Genomic DNA, 15301 nt, shown 5'->3' with positions numbered 1-15301 from the left:
ATTAACTGTTTTATTTTCTACTTTTCTTCCTAAAAGCAACTGTTCATTCACTCCAATCTCACTGCCCACCTCATCCATTCTGAAGGCAAGTGCTTTACAGGCCAAGCTTTCCTCTGATCGATACCCCACCAGGACACCGCGGGGTGGAACTGCACACTGCCAGCCAGAGAAAGATTTGTCCCTGCAAGTGCTAAGAGTTATTTTCATTCCTGTTAGGCTCAGTCTCTGGCAGTTTTGATTTTCTTTTCCATTTTTATCTACCCCAAGAACTCTTCACTGCTCACTGAACATATCGAAAGGCTTGCTTTCTTGCTAGAGAAGCAATTTAGTATTGAAGTGTAAGCTTAAAGCAATGTCAGCATGCGGGTACACACTGAGTTAGAGCACATAGCAAGAGCTTGAGAAAAGGGTTCCATTCCTCAATCCACCACCGACTAAATTTGTCACCTTGCTTCAGATTTCGCCCATCCGTGAAATGGGATAACAGTCCTTCCTTAACTCACAGGGCAAGAATATAATTGATATTTGGACTTGGTTTCAGGTTCTTGAAGAAGAACTTTTCCATTATATCATCTCCCTGTTTTGGCCAGCACTTGGACTAAAGATGTGAGTGCAGTTTCTATATCTCATGAAGTCTGATGGCTGGGTGTGCTGCCTGGAGCATGTAAATACCTCCACAATGGATGTTGTGAAAAATAAGAGATCAGTTTAATGCAAAGCCTTGATTTGAACCTCTGTGAACTTCATGAAAGTTCACACTTGACTCCACATCCCAGTTTAGCTGATTGGGATCATCAAAGACAAACCTACCAGTGAAAAACACATGAAGTTGCAAGAAAAGGGAAGAAATTGGACTGCAACTGAAAAAGACAAAGAAGTGAGCAAAGGAGAACAAAGAAAAGCTGAAAGTTTATCAAATCTGCAAGCAAACAACTGGACTAATTTCAAAAGTGGAACTGTAAGAATTTATTAAGATCTAAGGTATCTATATAAACAATACAATTCCACATTACACTCTGCCACTATCCAAAACAACAGGTGTAATGTATCCAAAGCACAGTGTAATGCTTCATGTCATTTTACACCACTTGTAACCTCACCAGCATGGTCCCTTTTTTGAGAATCTTAAATCACACCAGTAATCCAGAGATACTGGTCTACATCAACAGAGTACAAATTAAAACACCAGCTCATGAAAAATATATCATCATAGGAGTAACAATGTTTTTGACTTAGAATATGCTTTACGGCTACATTGTAAGATTACCAATTCTAGTAGGATGGAAGAATTAAGTCATATGCATCGACAGGACAATTTATCACAGGATAAATTTACCACTACACTACAATACCACACTACAGGTTTATAATTGTTCCAATTATGTTCTTTGTTCAGTCCAACCAAATGTTTCGAAATAGCCTGAAAATTTCAATGTACATTACATAATGTCGAAACGGAAGTACTGCATGATGTAAAATCTAACTGTGTGCTTTCATGTGGGGGTTTTCCAAGCTGGATGCCTGAATGAGAGTATCTAAATTCCCTGTCTTAGTTTCAGATGTGCCAAAATCTAGGAACAACAAGTACAGAGGAAAGCATACAACCATAACTATGTAACACACAACTTTCAGCTTTGATGGAGACCAGAAAGATAAGAAGTTAACAGGTGCTGACTAAATGGAACTGCTGAGGGCAGCATTTGAAAACCCATTGTCTAGATTCAGTAGAAATTTCCAGACAAATATTTAATTTAGTTATGAGAAACTTCAAATCCAGTACCAAAAGCATGTTTTAATATTACACAAAGCAAAAATGATGACTTTGTATCAAAATGATATAAAATATATCTAAATCAGAGTTGTTATACTACTATACTTTCTAAAAATAGTAATTCATGTATCCAGTCTTTTACCAGTTCCGTAGATGTTCTAAGTGAAACAGCAAAATCTCTAGTTAACAACATACTGACAAGAACTAAGATCCCTTCTGATGCCCTGAAAAGGCATTCCTCTCAAAAACCGTGTGTGTGTGTGTGTGTGTGTGTGTGTGTTAAGAATCTTGTGTTGTTCCTTGAATCAGGTGTCGGATCTTCTCAGCATCTTCCTCTATAATTTTATTATTAGGATCAATCTTGAGAGCTGCTTCATAATCCTGGAGACCTAGTACAGATATATTAATAAGAATGTCCATCAGTAAGTCAAGAGCACCCTCTTCAGCAGCTAACTGGAAATAACCCTAGTCACACGCATAAGGTATACATCTTGAGTTTTGCTATTGAGCAAGGTGGAATCAGAATGACAACAGGTATAATTTCTGTCAGTAAACAAAATTTGTTTACATTATTTTATAAAACATTTTAGTGGAAACACTACTGCATAAATGTTTTCAGGTATTGAAACATGAAAACAGCCTCTTCATTCACACACACACATATATGTGCATGCACATGCATGAGGGGAGTGTTCAAAAGTGTTCTGCAGAAGAGAAAAATGGAATGACAGAATGAAAAGTGCACCATACCAAGAAAAAAAATACATGAACTCTGAATACTAGCGCTTGGGAGGGAGGAAGTAAACCCCCAGTACAGGAAGTAAAATAAAATCTTGTTTAGTTGTCTTTTTTTGTAAGGTTTTCAAGTGCAAATGAAGCTGTAAGGGAATGACAAAGGGATTCATAGGTAGAAAAAGCTAAACAATGTGAAAAGCTTAGTATTTCAACAGTGACATTTGGAATGTTCTTTACTTTCTATTAGCAACTATCACTTGCAAATTTGCCTTAAAAAACTAAACTGATACTGTAGAGCACTCAGTAGAGGCACTGGTAATTCAGGTATTTTCACACAAATGCTACATACTTGATGAAACACTTTGCTCGTCAATATGACTTTCATACATTTTACAAAGACGTGTAACTAAGAACTTCACAAGCAAAGATTTTAGAAAAATTTCAGGTTATTTTAAGTTAATTTGTTCTATAGTTGGAAATACTGTAAATATAATCTCAAAACCAGTAAAATATTGCTTCAGGAAAAAGCAAAACCAGTGCAAACTGGTTTCATAGCAGTTTGCATCCTACATTTGAATGCATCCCAAGGCAAATACCTCATCTCTGACCACTCATTCGTTCTTTAGTATTGTCTTATACTGCCACCCAGCTGCTATGGCCAATAGTTGGCCATTATGCACAGAAAATCTGCTTACCCAATAGACCAAACAGAGGATACATAACTCACTAAAGCCTTTTCCTCATTGCAGAAACTAATTCGTAGTCCTTAAATTAGGAGTAAAATCAATTTTCTCAAAACTTGTAAAAATGTTTTGAGTGGAATTGAAATTAGCCAGGAAATTGAAAGAATAGTTATTAAGGAATGCGGCATAAAGGTTCAACACAGAGAGACATAAATTGTATAGGCCTCCTCTAATATCGCTGATGATAAAAGAAAGGTGCGAGCAGTTTCATTGAGCTAAGCAGAATTACTTGCATGTCACTATAAATCCATCAGCACATTTTCACAAAATCAAGATCTCACCTTCAATATATAATTCCAGCTGACAAAATGCTGTTCCACGTCTCACATAGGCTTTTACGCGAGCATTCTCATTATCAGGAACAGGCGGTCTCAGCAATTCTAGTGCCTTTACAAATGAAAATACCCAAAATATTTAGAGGTAGATTTTCCACAATTTGTTTTTTGTTTGTTTGGGGTTTCTTTCTTGTTTAAAGATGCCTCTCACCTAATTACTATTATTATACAGTAACAAATTAACCGTTCAAATAGAAATGGAAATAACTATTCAAATTTAATATATGAATCTAGTGATTAAGATTTGATCTCGTGAATCTAGTCATTAAGATTTGTGTCTGTCACCCCAGTTTGCTAAGCAGAGTTTCATTGCCATGGCTAATAAGAGTTAAGTACTGTATTAAATGGTTATTATATTCAAATAATGTATTCTGTTTTCATACATGATATTACATACCACACCACAAAAAAAAAATACAAAAAGCAGCCCCAGAAAAGCAGATATGCTGTGGCAGTAGTTACTAGGGAAAAAAACACCAAGCTTCAAATGCTTATTAGTTCAAAACATAATAATTCTGGGACAACTTTCTCCAATTTACTTAGGTGACATTTGAGATCATTCCCCTCTCATTGCACCAATAATTTCTGCTAAAACACTGAGATGCTACAGGCCTTCTTTAAAATTCTTGGGTTGATTTTTTTTAGGGTATTCTCATTACCACCACTTTTTTATTCCCATCACCATTTTTTTATTCCCAAAATTAAGAACACCACAACATATACCAAAGGTATATTTTCATTTTTCTCTGCTCCAAATTCTCTTTTTCTTTTTCAAGTATATATACAGGCAAGATATTGTAGCAATAAAGAAACATGTCTTGAGTCAACATATGGTCATTCAGCCCAAACGTGTCGAAGTTTTTTTGCTGTTGTTTTGTTTTATATTTCTTAAAGTTCATTAATCACAATAAAATTTTAGTATTTTACCATGGTTTCATTATATCAATTTTGAATTTAAAAATTTTGAATCACACTCATAAGTACTTATAGATCGGCTTGAAACAGAAGCAGCACAGTAAGAAATCACAATCATATATAAGATGACAGCCTGAGAACCTACAGATTTATACCTTAGAGGAATCTTCAATAGCTTTATGTAGATTTCTCAGTTTAAGGTGGCAAGCGGCACGATTCAGATACAGCAAGGGAAGCTTGTTGTTTAGCCGCACTGCGAGGTTATACGCATTTACAGCTCCAAGATAGTCTCCTGTTGCAAACATTTTGCTAAGTACAAAACAAAAAGTGAAACGTGCACTTTAAACAAAGCAATCCATCACAAAGTAAATACCTACTTATTGTTAACAATTCATTTGCAAAAATTTGCGGGTTTAGCAGCTTTTCCTTGGGAATGTCCATTTATAGCCTTTTCTGAGTACAACGTAGCTGAAGCTCAGTCAAACTGGATGCTGATGATACAGCATAAAGACACATAACAAAATTAGTCACTGCTTAAAAGCATTGAAGGACAGTAAGAGGTAGGCAAATCTATGCAGACACAAGGCTAATTTTGAAAGCTGTGAATACGACTATGATTGCCTAATCAAACCTTCCTGTATAACACAGTTACATAAACATACCAAGATTTTTAACAAATTCCTAACATTTTTTTTAGACCAATGTTTAACCTGTCAATAAAAGGTACAAATGAAAGGAATTTCACCTAGGTTCAATATTGCACTGACCTAGCTGCCCTCATAAAAGAATATGCATTACGTGGTCACAAAGATTTTGCTCATCATGAGCCTCAGCAATTGCATCTCATGACTTTATCGTATTCAAACCCCATAAACTGTCAGTAAATTCTTTACTACCCAGCCATTCACCATCTCTATCTAGGATAAAAACAAAATATCAAAACTAAGCAGATACGCTATATAACTAGTATTTCATTTGAAATAAATCTTCAAATGGAATCTTACTTTCCTTTGTCCTTTAACCAGTCTGGATTCTTCTCCTCTTCTTTCAAATCTTCCAGCTCAGACAAATCAGCACTTATTGTTCTTCGAGCTTCTGCTTGTTTACGTAGCCACTGTAAACATAAAACATGCAAGTATTTCCGAGGGGAAATTAAAATCCAAAACTGGATTTTGCTTTCATCTATTCATTCACTCCCATCAAAAGTTGGACAGAGACTCCCGCATATTTTGGGCAGAGAGAAATATTTAATAATGTTAAATATGAAAAACTTCCAAGTTTCCCCAAATATTTTATTACTATGTGAGAAACAAGGTTATTGCAACACTAATACATTTTTGTTTGCTTGTTTCTTTTGAACTTCCAAAATCACCCTTTGTATTCATTTGAAAGAGCTCAAAAGAGGTAACTGTGAGCTTCCTTTGAAGAAAGCAGAAATTAAATCCTAAGTATAGAATGCAAGTCTTAAATATAAAGGTAAAGATATTTCAAATTTTTTTACTTCAAGGAATTCAATTAATATTGCTGCTCTTTCTCCTTACCTCCCATAAAAAGAACATGCTATTGACTTATGTGCACAACCACACAATTAGTGATAAAAATTTTTATATAATAGTGCTTCTTTAAATCTTAATTTAAATAAGACTGTCTTCCTTAGAAGATAAGGATATTGCACAGGTAACATTTCTTAGCATAGGTAACATTTTTGTCAACCTACTGAATAAACAGTAAATAATTCAGTACTTGGAAGCATCATTCTAAAACAGAAATCAATCCTTACCTCCTCCTCTTCTGCAACACGAGATTCTCGTAGAGCTGTAGGAAATACTCGTGAGGTAAAGTTGATTTTAATTGTAGCAGCAGATCGAGGAGCTGGTAACTGTTCTTCCTTTAAATTTTCTGAAAACACAGTATGAGAGCCATGACCTATGAAGACAATTGGAGTACTGGAAATGAAAAATTAAGCAAAGGCGATTTTTCTGGGTTTTTTTTTTGTTATCAAAGTCCAATGTACAACTAATTTAGAAATTCTGCATATTAGAACTAAACCTCTAATAGCTTGAGAAAGGCTCAGACTTGTTCCTTTGAAGGGAAGGTTCAAAAAATGTTTTGTTCCTGCTGTATCACGCCATCTATTTACTGGCTACATGATCTGTCACATGTGAACTTAACCTCCTCTTACACTACTGTCTCCATCACTTATGCAGTTGCCACGTCAGGAAATCATAACTGCTAAAATTAACCTCACCAAAACAAACCAACCAACCAAAAATGAAATGTTTTATGTTGTTTTAGTTCCTTAAACTGGCTCTGTGGGGCCAACACATGGGACAGAGAGAGTGAAAGGAGATTGCCTGTTTCTATGAACACCAGCAGTTAGGTGACTCAGGATAACATGAACTCCACCCTCAGAAAGGCTGCATTATCCTGTCAGAAAGGCTTTCTGATTTACTTTTCTAAAGTTTAGAACAAAAAATGCCGTTGTATTTCCAAAGACTTAAACCAGACCCAAGAACTCACATGCTTTAGCTCAAAAAACTACCTGAACCTAAAGACACTAAAATAACTGCAAGCTAGAAGAATTAATCGAGGATGGTAGAAACAAAGAGAAATGATCAATTAGAAACATATAGGAATAAAATTATTTATATCCACATTTTAAAGAATGATGAAATACACTTCAATAATACAACCTCTAGCAGTTTTGAGTCTGGTCTTAGAAGTTACTTCACTAGGAATCCTAGCTTTGTCTATTTTTTCCTTTTTCTTCTCCTTTAACTGCTCTACTTGCTGATGTAGTTCCACTTCTTTTTGTGCCCTCCTTTGTTTCTCAGCATCTTGTTGCTGTTTTTTCCATAATTCCAATTCCTTAGTGACCTTCTGCCGCTCTTTCTCTTTCAGATCTTCAATTCTTTTTCTTTCTGCTTCTTCTAGCTGTTTGAATGACAAACCTTTCAGATACCTAACATCTGATAAAAGTAAGATAACCAACTAAAAATTACCATTATTTCCCCAGTTTCATATCCCATCAACATCATCGTGCAAGCAGAGACATGAAAGATGCTTAAAACTTATTGGGAGATTATTTTAGATTAGAGTCGTACCTCTTAACTATTTTACTACTACAACTTAGGTATGATCCACAAACATTCAGACTAAGTTTTACTTGTAAACAATGAAAATCCTAGCCATATTCCAATGCAGATGGAAAGTGTACAGAAATGCAAAATATATGCCTTCATTTTACCACAATATTTCTTATTTCTCCTTTTCTCTATGAGTCTACTGGTCTAAATTGCATATACAATCGTAACATTTCCTTGTATACTTTAAAACAATTCCTTTAAGCACAAATGAAGCGACCAGACTTTCGTATACATAAAATTTTTGAAGAATATATCTTAAAATATGTATAAAATGCAGAACAACAAAGACACACATACAAAAGGCAATGAACACCTAATTGGATAGAAAATATAACAATAAAAAAATAAGATTTTTTTTTCAAATCAGTATTTTTTACTGGGCTAAATGACTCTCAAGGGCCACAGAAAATTACAGTTTTTCTACATTACCACAGTCTCCTTTCAACTAACAGAAATCTGAGTTCCTCATCAAGAATTTTCATTAGTATTACTAACTATAATGGGAAATGGCAACTTATGTATTTTTTCTTATCTAGTAATAGGTATGTTTTACATGCAAAGAAATAACAAGGTTCTCCACCACTGTAATAAAAATTAGTGCTTTTCATAATTTTTTTACAGCGCATTTAACCAAGCAGCTCCCAAATTTGTTGTTAATTGTTTACATGTATATGTCTGAGAAAGTTCCTTCTAAGCTCACCTTCATCGTGGCCTCCAACGCATACTTTTTGTGTTCCTGTTTCGTAACTTTTTTTGCTTCCGTCTCTTCTTTTGCCCTTTCATGGGCTTTTAGAACAGCATTCTCTCTTAGGCATTGCAGTTTCTCCTTCGTAGCTTAAAAGAACAAATAAAAGCTATTTTAGTAATTTAGACCTGAAATTCCACTGTTACATACCATAAAAACAGCATTTTTTTGCTACTTTGACCAGAAAAATACAATCTGGTCCAAATTCCACAAAGCAGTCTCTATCAAGCCCATCTCTAAAAAAGTGAAAACTGAGGTCTGCTTATACACAAAACTTAAGTTTTACAAAAACACATATGTTAGGTTTGTGCACGCTACTGCCTGCAGATGTTCTTTGTCTGTTTTCACATACTTTCTGGTTTTAACGTTGAACAAGGTTTTACTTCGCAGCTACCTAGCAGAATAAGTTTCACATTGCTTATTATAGTTTGTAAAGTTTTGGCACAGTTTAGGTTTTGTACAGACAAATTAGAATAATTTTCATAGTTGAGAACTTACCATTTTCTAGAGTTAGGGAATCCCACATGGCTGCTTCTTTTTTATACAACGTGAAGAAAATGTTTCCATTTCCAATCTTTGCTGTGCTATTTGTGTCATCAATAGGAGCATACAAAATGGCTTCAAATAAAAAGGGAGGGATGCTTACCTATAACAATATAAATAATTTGTACTAAGAGTTAGAAATTTTAATTAAATCTCACTTATTGAAAATACTCAGCACAAGCATATAGTAAATTTCAAGAAACGCTGTTGAAAACGTTGGGTTGCATCAAAAGAAGCGTGCCCAGGAGGGCAAGGGAGGGGATTCTGCCCCTCTACCCCTCTCTTGTGAGACCTCATCTGGAATATTGTGTCCAGTTCTAGAATCCTCAAATTAAGAAGGAGCTGGAACTGTTGGAACGGGTCCAGAGGAGGCTACAAAGATGATCTGAGGGCTGGAGCACCTCCCATATGAGGACAGGCTGAGAAAGTTGGGGTTGTTCAGCCTGAAGAAGAGAAGGCTCCAAGGAGACCTTAGAGTGACCTCCCAGTAGCTGAAGGGGCTCCAGGAAAGCTGGAGAGGGAGTGTTTACAAAGGAATGGAGTGATAGGACAAGGGGCAATGGGTATAAACTGGAGAGGGGCAGATTTAGACTAGGCATAAGGAGAAAATTCTTCACAATGAGGGTGGTGAGGCCCTGGCGCAGGTTTCTCAGAGAGCTGTGGCTGCCCCATCCCTTGGGGTGTTCCAGGCCAGGCTGGATGGGGCTTTGAGCCCCTGATCCAGTGCCCATGGCAGGGGGTGGAACTGGATGATATTTGAGATCCCTTCCAACCTGAACGATTCTATGAATCTATTATTCTAATTTATTAGTATCTATTCGGGAAGTTATATGTTTTTTTAGACCATATAAAAAAGACTGAAAAAGTCGGTTCTTCTGTACTGAAACAGAAGCCATGGACCTCAAATTTAGAGTTATTATTCACTCTACAAGCAGCTGTGTATAATTCAGGCCACTGATGAGAGAAATGGCAGGCGGCACCTAGCGAGCGCAGAGGAGAAGCCGTCCCCTCTCTCGGGTATCTGAGAGCCCGCAGCACACGCAGGGAGGCTCTGAGTCACCGCTATCACCGATTATAACCGCGGCACCGCGCGGCCGCCGCACCTTTAGGTACTGTTCTGTGCAGAAGATGCTGTCGGGGGTGACCCGCAGGCCGCGCACGGGCAGCGAGAGGTACACGGCCGAGGGGCTCTGCCGCCAGCTGTACTCCCGCAGCCACACCGGCATGGCCGCCGTCGCTACGGACGCCGCTGTTGCTAGGGGCGCGGAGCTTCCGGCGCCTCCCCAAGGGAGTTTCCGGGTCCGCCCTCCCCCGCGCTGGAAGTTACTGGCGGGAGCGGCCGGGCTGGGCTCTACCCCTCCCGGAGCCCGAGAGAGTCTTATAAGTTACTGACCTGTTGTATGTTTGAATATCATGTATAGTTTTTGTGATTTTAGAACTAAAATATAGGATTAGCTTGAATAATACCTTTTAGCTAGTCTGCACCTGGATAAGGAACATGAGGAACGTCCCCCAGGGCTCAGTGCTGGGTCCTGCCCTGTTCAGCGTCTTTATCATAGAATCACCAGGTTGGAGAAGTCCAACCATCGAGTCCAACCATTCCCATCAATCACTAAACCATCTCCCTCAGCACCTCATTCACCTGTCCCTTAAACACCTGCAGGGAAGGTGACTCAACCACCTCTCTGGGCAGCCTGTTCCAGTGCCCAGTGACCCCTTCTGTGAAAAATTTTTTATCAATGACCTGGATGAGGGGACCGAATGAACCCTAAGTAAGTTTGCAGATGACGCTAAGCTGGGTGGAAGCGTGGATCTGCTGAAGGGCAGGGAGGCTCCAAAGGGATCAGAACAGGCTGGACCACTGGGCTGAGTCCAATGGCAGGAGGTTTAACAAGGCCAAATGCCAGGTCCTGCACTTGGGGCACAACAACCCTGGGCAGCTACAGACTAGGAGAAGTCTGGCTGGAAAGCTGCCTGGAGGAGAGGGACCTGGAGATGTTGGCTGACAGCAACTGAACACGAGCCAGCAGTGGCCCAGGTGGCCAAGAAGGCCAATGGCATCTGGGCTTGGATCAGAAACAGTGTGGCCAGCAGGTCCAGGGAGGTTATTCTCCCTCTGTACTCGGCACTGGTGAGAACACTCCTTGAATTCTGTGTTCAGTTCTGGGCCCCTCACCACAAGAAGGATGTTGAGGCTCTGGAGTGAGTCCAGAGAAGAGCAACAAAGCTGGTGAAGGGGCTGGAGAACAGGCCTTATGAGGAACAGCTGAGAGAGCTGGGGGTGTTTATCCTGGAGAAGAGGAAGCTGAGGGGAGACCTCATTGCTCTCTACAACTACCTGAGAGGAGGTTGTGGAGTGGAGGGAGCTGGGCTCTTCTCCCAAGTGACAGGACAAGGGGCAACAGCCTCAAGCTGCACCAGAGGAGGTTCAGACTGGAGATGAGAAAGAAATTTTTCACAGAAGGGGTCATCAGGCCCTGGCAGAGGCTGCCCAAGGAGGTGGTTGAATCTCCATCCCTCGAGGTGTTTAAAAGACGGGTAGATAAGGTGCTCAGGGACAAGGTTTAGTGGCAGATAGGAATGGTTGGACTAGATGATCCAAGAGATTTTTTCCAACCTGGCAATTCTATGATTCTATGAATTTTAATAAGGCTGCAATTAGAAAGAATGGGAAAGAATGTAACTGTATCTAATGAAGCCAGATAACAACGACTAGTGCAATGATAAGAAGAACCAGCTAGAACCAGATGCAACATTGAAGAGGTGCCCAGGGACTCTAAGAGCACACGCAAGACAGAGTTGAGTTCATTGTGAAGAAGACTGGAAGCCTTCCTCAAAAACCTGCAGCCCAAGACCCCCAGAGGGCAGAGCACGTGCGCTAAGGGGAGAAAACTTACCTAAATCAGTTCCAGGAACGGATTATAATAGACACACCTGTTCCAGGAAAAGCGATGAATACGTATGATTTGACTGCATATCACCTTTGTGAATCGTGCTAGAAGTCGCATGCACATCAGGTGGAGTGACCTCCTGCATGCCCAACTCACAATAAAAGATAATTTACTTAATAATCAAATTGGCATTGATTATTGAGTCTGGCTTTTCATGGCATCCTAAGGAAGGAACGCAGCTCCTGTTATCCAAACAACGTTTCCATAAAGAGACATGTTGCTGTTAGTGTGAGAATTTCTGGTAAAAACTTAAAAGCTGAGCGCTGATTTAGCCATACACTGAGCTTTCCCCGTGTCCTCTAACTAATGAGGGCAGCTCTGTGGAGTTGCCTCACGCTTCTGTCTGTTTTGCTCTCTTGCCAAAAGCTCTGGAGGTAATTTGTGTGGTGTTGCTCAACCTTCCACACACAAACAGGAATGCTGTACCTGCCAAAGTAAAGTCTAGTGTATGGAAAGCTGCTGGGGAGTAGGGCTGAAAGGCAAGCCAAATAGATTTGGGTAAACATTTGGGTATGCTCAAGTTCCTCAACGCTGTACAGTTACTTAGAACTATATGGAAAAAGTCCAGAATGAAAAAGTCGAGTTTTCCCTCTTTTGTTTCTTTTAAAACACACCCAGGAAAATCTGAGTTTAACTTTGCACACATTAGCTAAGATAGGAATGATTTGACTCGATGATCTAAGAGATCTTTTCTAACCTAGTGATTCTATGATTTCTGATGTGTGTCATCAAAGATTTACTTTTTATGTTCCACTACCTCAATTCCAAAGCAATGTTCAAATGGCAGTGGCTACTGTTAAGTAGTGTCAATATAAATATACACATACACACACACATAGGAAGTAGATATAGAGGTTTAAACATTTTTCCAAGTAGGAAATCCATCATAATTGATACAATGTCCAAGTTCTTCTCCACCCTCAGCTCTACCAATATCATCTAAACAAATGCTTGCACAGGCTGGAATCCGAGAACTGAATTAAATTCCTCATTCAAAAGTACAAGAGGAAAGAGATTTAACTGGAAGTCAAAATGCTTTAGGTATTTCTGGCAAGTGACGTTTGTTTTTTAAACCTTGCATGATACATACTTTCAGAGTTACAGCAGGATCTACACCGTGGCGTAAGGAGCCTTGGGTCAGCTGCAATGGGAAATGATGAGCCTTCTGTGGTTTATAGTTCTGAACCTAGACTTAGACCACGATGTCTCCATAAACTGCTGTCAGCATAAGAAACTGTAAAAGAAAATACAGAAGTAAATAAAAGCTGAGGGAAGATTCTTCCTGTGAGGACAAAGTTCCTGTTTGTTTGAAACCTGTCTTATGCTACCTTTAATATCTCTTAGTTGCCTGTATCGCAAGACAAACTTCAGGCAAGTGCAGACAAGCATGAAACAAGGAAGTTCTAAACATCCCTTCTGTACCGTTCAGACTTTTCCATACCTGCCTCCAGCTCTTAAGAGATGTTTGTTTTTCCTGACTTTTAGCTTATTTACGTTCCTTTTACATAGCTTTACCTTCCTTCTGCCCTCTGAAGCTTTCCCAGTTCTATGATATTGGAAATGGAGATGCCAAAGCTGCACGCAGTGGTCAAAAATCCTATATGACCGCTTCCTAGAGGAAGAGTTGAGGGTTTGAGGGGGTAGTTTTCTGTTTTGTTTTAAATCAAGGTGTTCCAGTAGCAGCACTGGGTGCAGTGATTATAAGGGAATAGTAACTAAAATCTCCTACTGCTGCAGACTGCAGCTGTAGTCATCCAGACTGCATCCTTCAATGTTGGAGCATTTATTAATGGACAATAAAAGTCTTGTATTTCTTGAGTGCTGGTCTTCTGCCTCGGTCATCCAGGTGTCATTTTTAGTTTAATCACAGAGAATATACTGAAATGAAGCAGCTTATTATTTCTTCCTGCCAGAAAGAAGAGAGTTGAACTATGAGTTATGCACACTTTACAAGACATAGTTATGGTTACCTGTATTTGGTGTTCTCAAGTTACACAAACATGCTCCAATACATTAACGAGAAAGTCTGTTTACTTAAAAGCTAGAACTCCAATGCAAAGCTATGTAATTCACTCACAGAAGACACAGTAAATGTCACTAACACATTTCTAAGTCAAGGTAGCAGATTTAGCTGATAAAAGACACAAAATGGACTGAGAGAGGTCTTGGATCAGACTTAAAAGTCTTGTCTTGATGTGCACTTGCAGAAACACCACTTGCACGCTTTCCACACTACTAGCTTTACTGATCATTCAAAAGTGCAAGACATTTGTAGTGAAGAGGTAAAATTTTCCCCAGAAAACTTTATTCTTAAATTCCCATCTCCTGTGTTACCAAGGATTTATATTCCAGTCAAATCTTAATAATATTACCAATACTCTGATACTCTGGAGCTTCCAGTTGCCAATATGCACACATATTTCTTCCAAAGTGGAAGCCACTTCTAGTGGCTCCAGAGGCACTCGTATATGGAATGAGAGGGGGGGAATCCGTTTATAGTTTACATTTTCTTATCTTTAATTTAATAGATAATTTTTTTCTCACATCCTTTCTAAATTCTAATTTTTCTTATCCTTGCATATTTTTATTTTTAAGAGCAGTGACATTTTATGAGATGCTGTTTATTCCAATGAACTGTTTTCCACACGTGGCTTAGAACCACACATATCAGTTGCTTTTCAAGATTATTGCTAAGGTACTAATATGGTACATGTGAGTGCTAGCATTTCAACAACCAGGAATATCCTAGTACTAATGTAATAATTTTATGAATTATGATAAATAATTCTTTGCATAATCTCTTCCCGAGTGCAGAAAGCTCTAAAAAAAGAAAAAATCTATTCAACTACACAGTGCACAAACCTTCCCTCCCATCCTGTAAAACAGAAATGGGGCCTACAGTGCTTTCTAATCTACTTTGAACTTATTTCATATTAATGCCTTTAGCAAGCAGTAGACCTCTCCAGGGGAGGCAGTAGCTGTCACTTCTGATCAATACAACCTCATACTGTTTCTCAAAGGACTATTCCTAATCCAAATGCACTCTCACAGGCAAAACATTAGGAGAGTTAAGCTAAGTATTACATCAACTTCATAAAACCAACAGGCAACTTCCCCGCAAAAACTATCTTTATTTTAAAATAAACTAAAACCAGACAATGGAAAGCAACAAAGTTACACACAATGCTGGACAAAATCTACCACATACATTTTCTAAGAACACTTGAATCAGATTCTGATGTATGTTCTTCTAAAAGTTAAAATATTACACCATTATCAACAACAACAACAACAAAAAAATGTCAACAATCTTTATCAGCTTATATTTTGCACTGTTTGGATGGCAGTAGATCAGTACCTTGCCTTTTTTAACTCATCTTTAACACTGAAAGGAAAACATGAACAAAAAAATTCCAG

General features: G+C 38.6%; 1 protein-coding gene across 2 annotated transcripts; it reads right to left on the bottom strand.

Moving 5' to 3' along the window:
* Nucleotides 1–1008: 1008 nt before the first annotated feature.
* Nucleotides 1009–10164, bottom strand: DNAAF4 (dynein axonemal assembly factor 4). Of its 2 annotated transcripts, none has more exons than XM_069866917.1 (9): nucleotides 10037–10164; nucleotides 8889–9036; nucleotides 8346–8479; nucleotides 7193–7433; nucleotides 6280–6398; nucleotides 5504–5613; nucleotides 4655–4808; nucleotides 3531–3636; nucleotides 1009–2160 (listed from the first exon to the last, which is right to left on the bottom strand). In XM_069866917.1, the coding sequence occupies exons 1-9, from the start codon at nucleotides 10157–10159 to the stop codon at nucleotides 2051–2053; spliced, it is 1245 nt and encodes a 414-aa protein (XP_069723018.1). In that variant the 5' UTR covers nucleotides 10160–10164; the 3' UTR covers nucleotides 1009–2050. The 2 variants fall into 2 exon arrangements, with proteins under 2 accessions (XP_069723018.1, XP_069723017.1); XM_069866916.1 differs by having other exon boundaries at nucleotides 1010–2160; nucleotides 6280–6425.
* Nucleotides 10165–15301: the final 5137 nt, after the last annotated feature.

Source organism: Phaenicophaeus curvirostris, chromosome 12 (assembly GCF_032191515.1).
Source record: "Phaenicophaeus curvirostris isolate KB17595 chromosome 12, BPBGC_Pcur_1.0, whole genome shotgun sequence".
Taxonomy (NCBI): domain Eukaryota; kingdom Metazoa; phylum Chordata; class Aves; order Cuculiformes; family Cuculidae; genus Phaenicophaeus; species Phaenicophaeus curvirostris.
The sequence above is the reverse complement of the archived record's forward strand: the minus strand, read 5'-3'. Positions and strand labels throughout refer to the sequence as shown.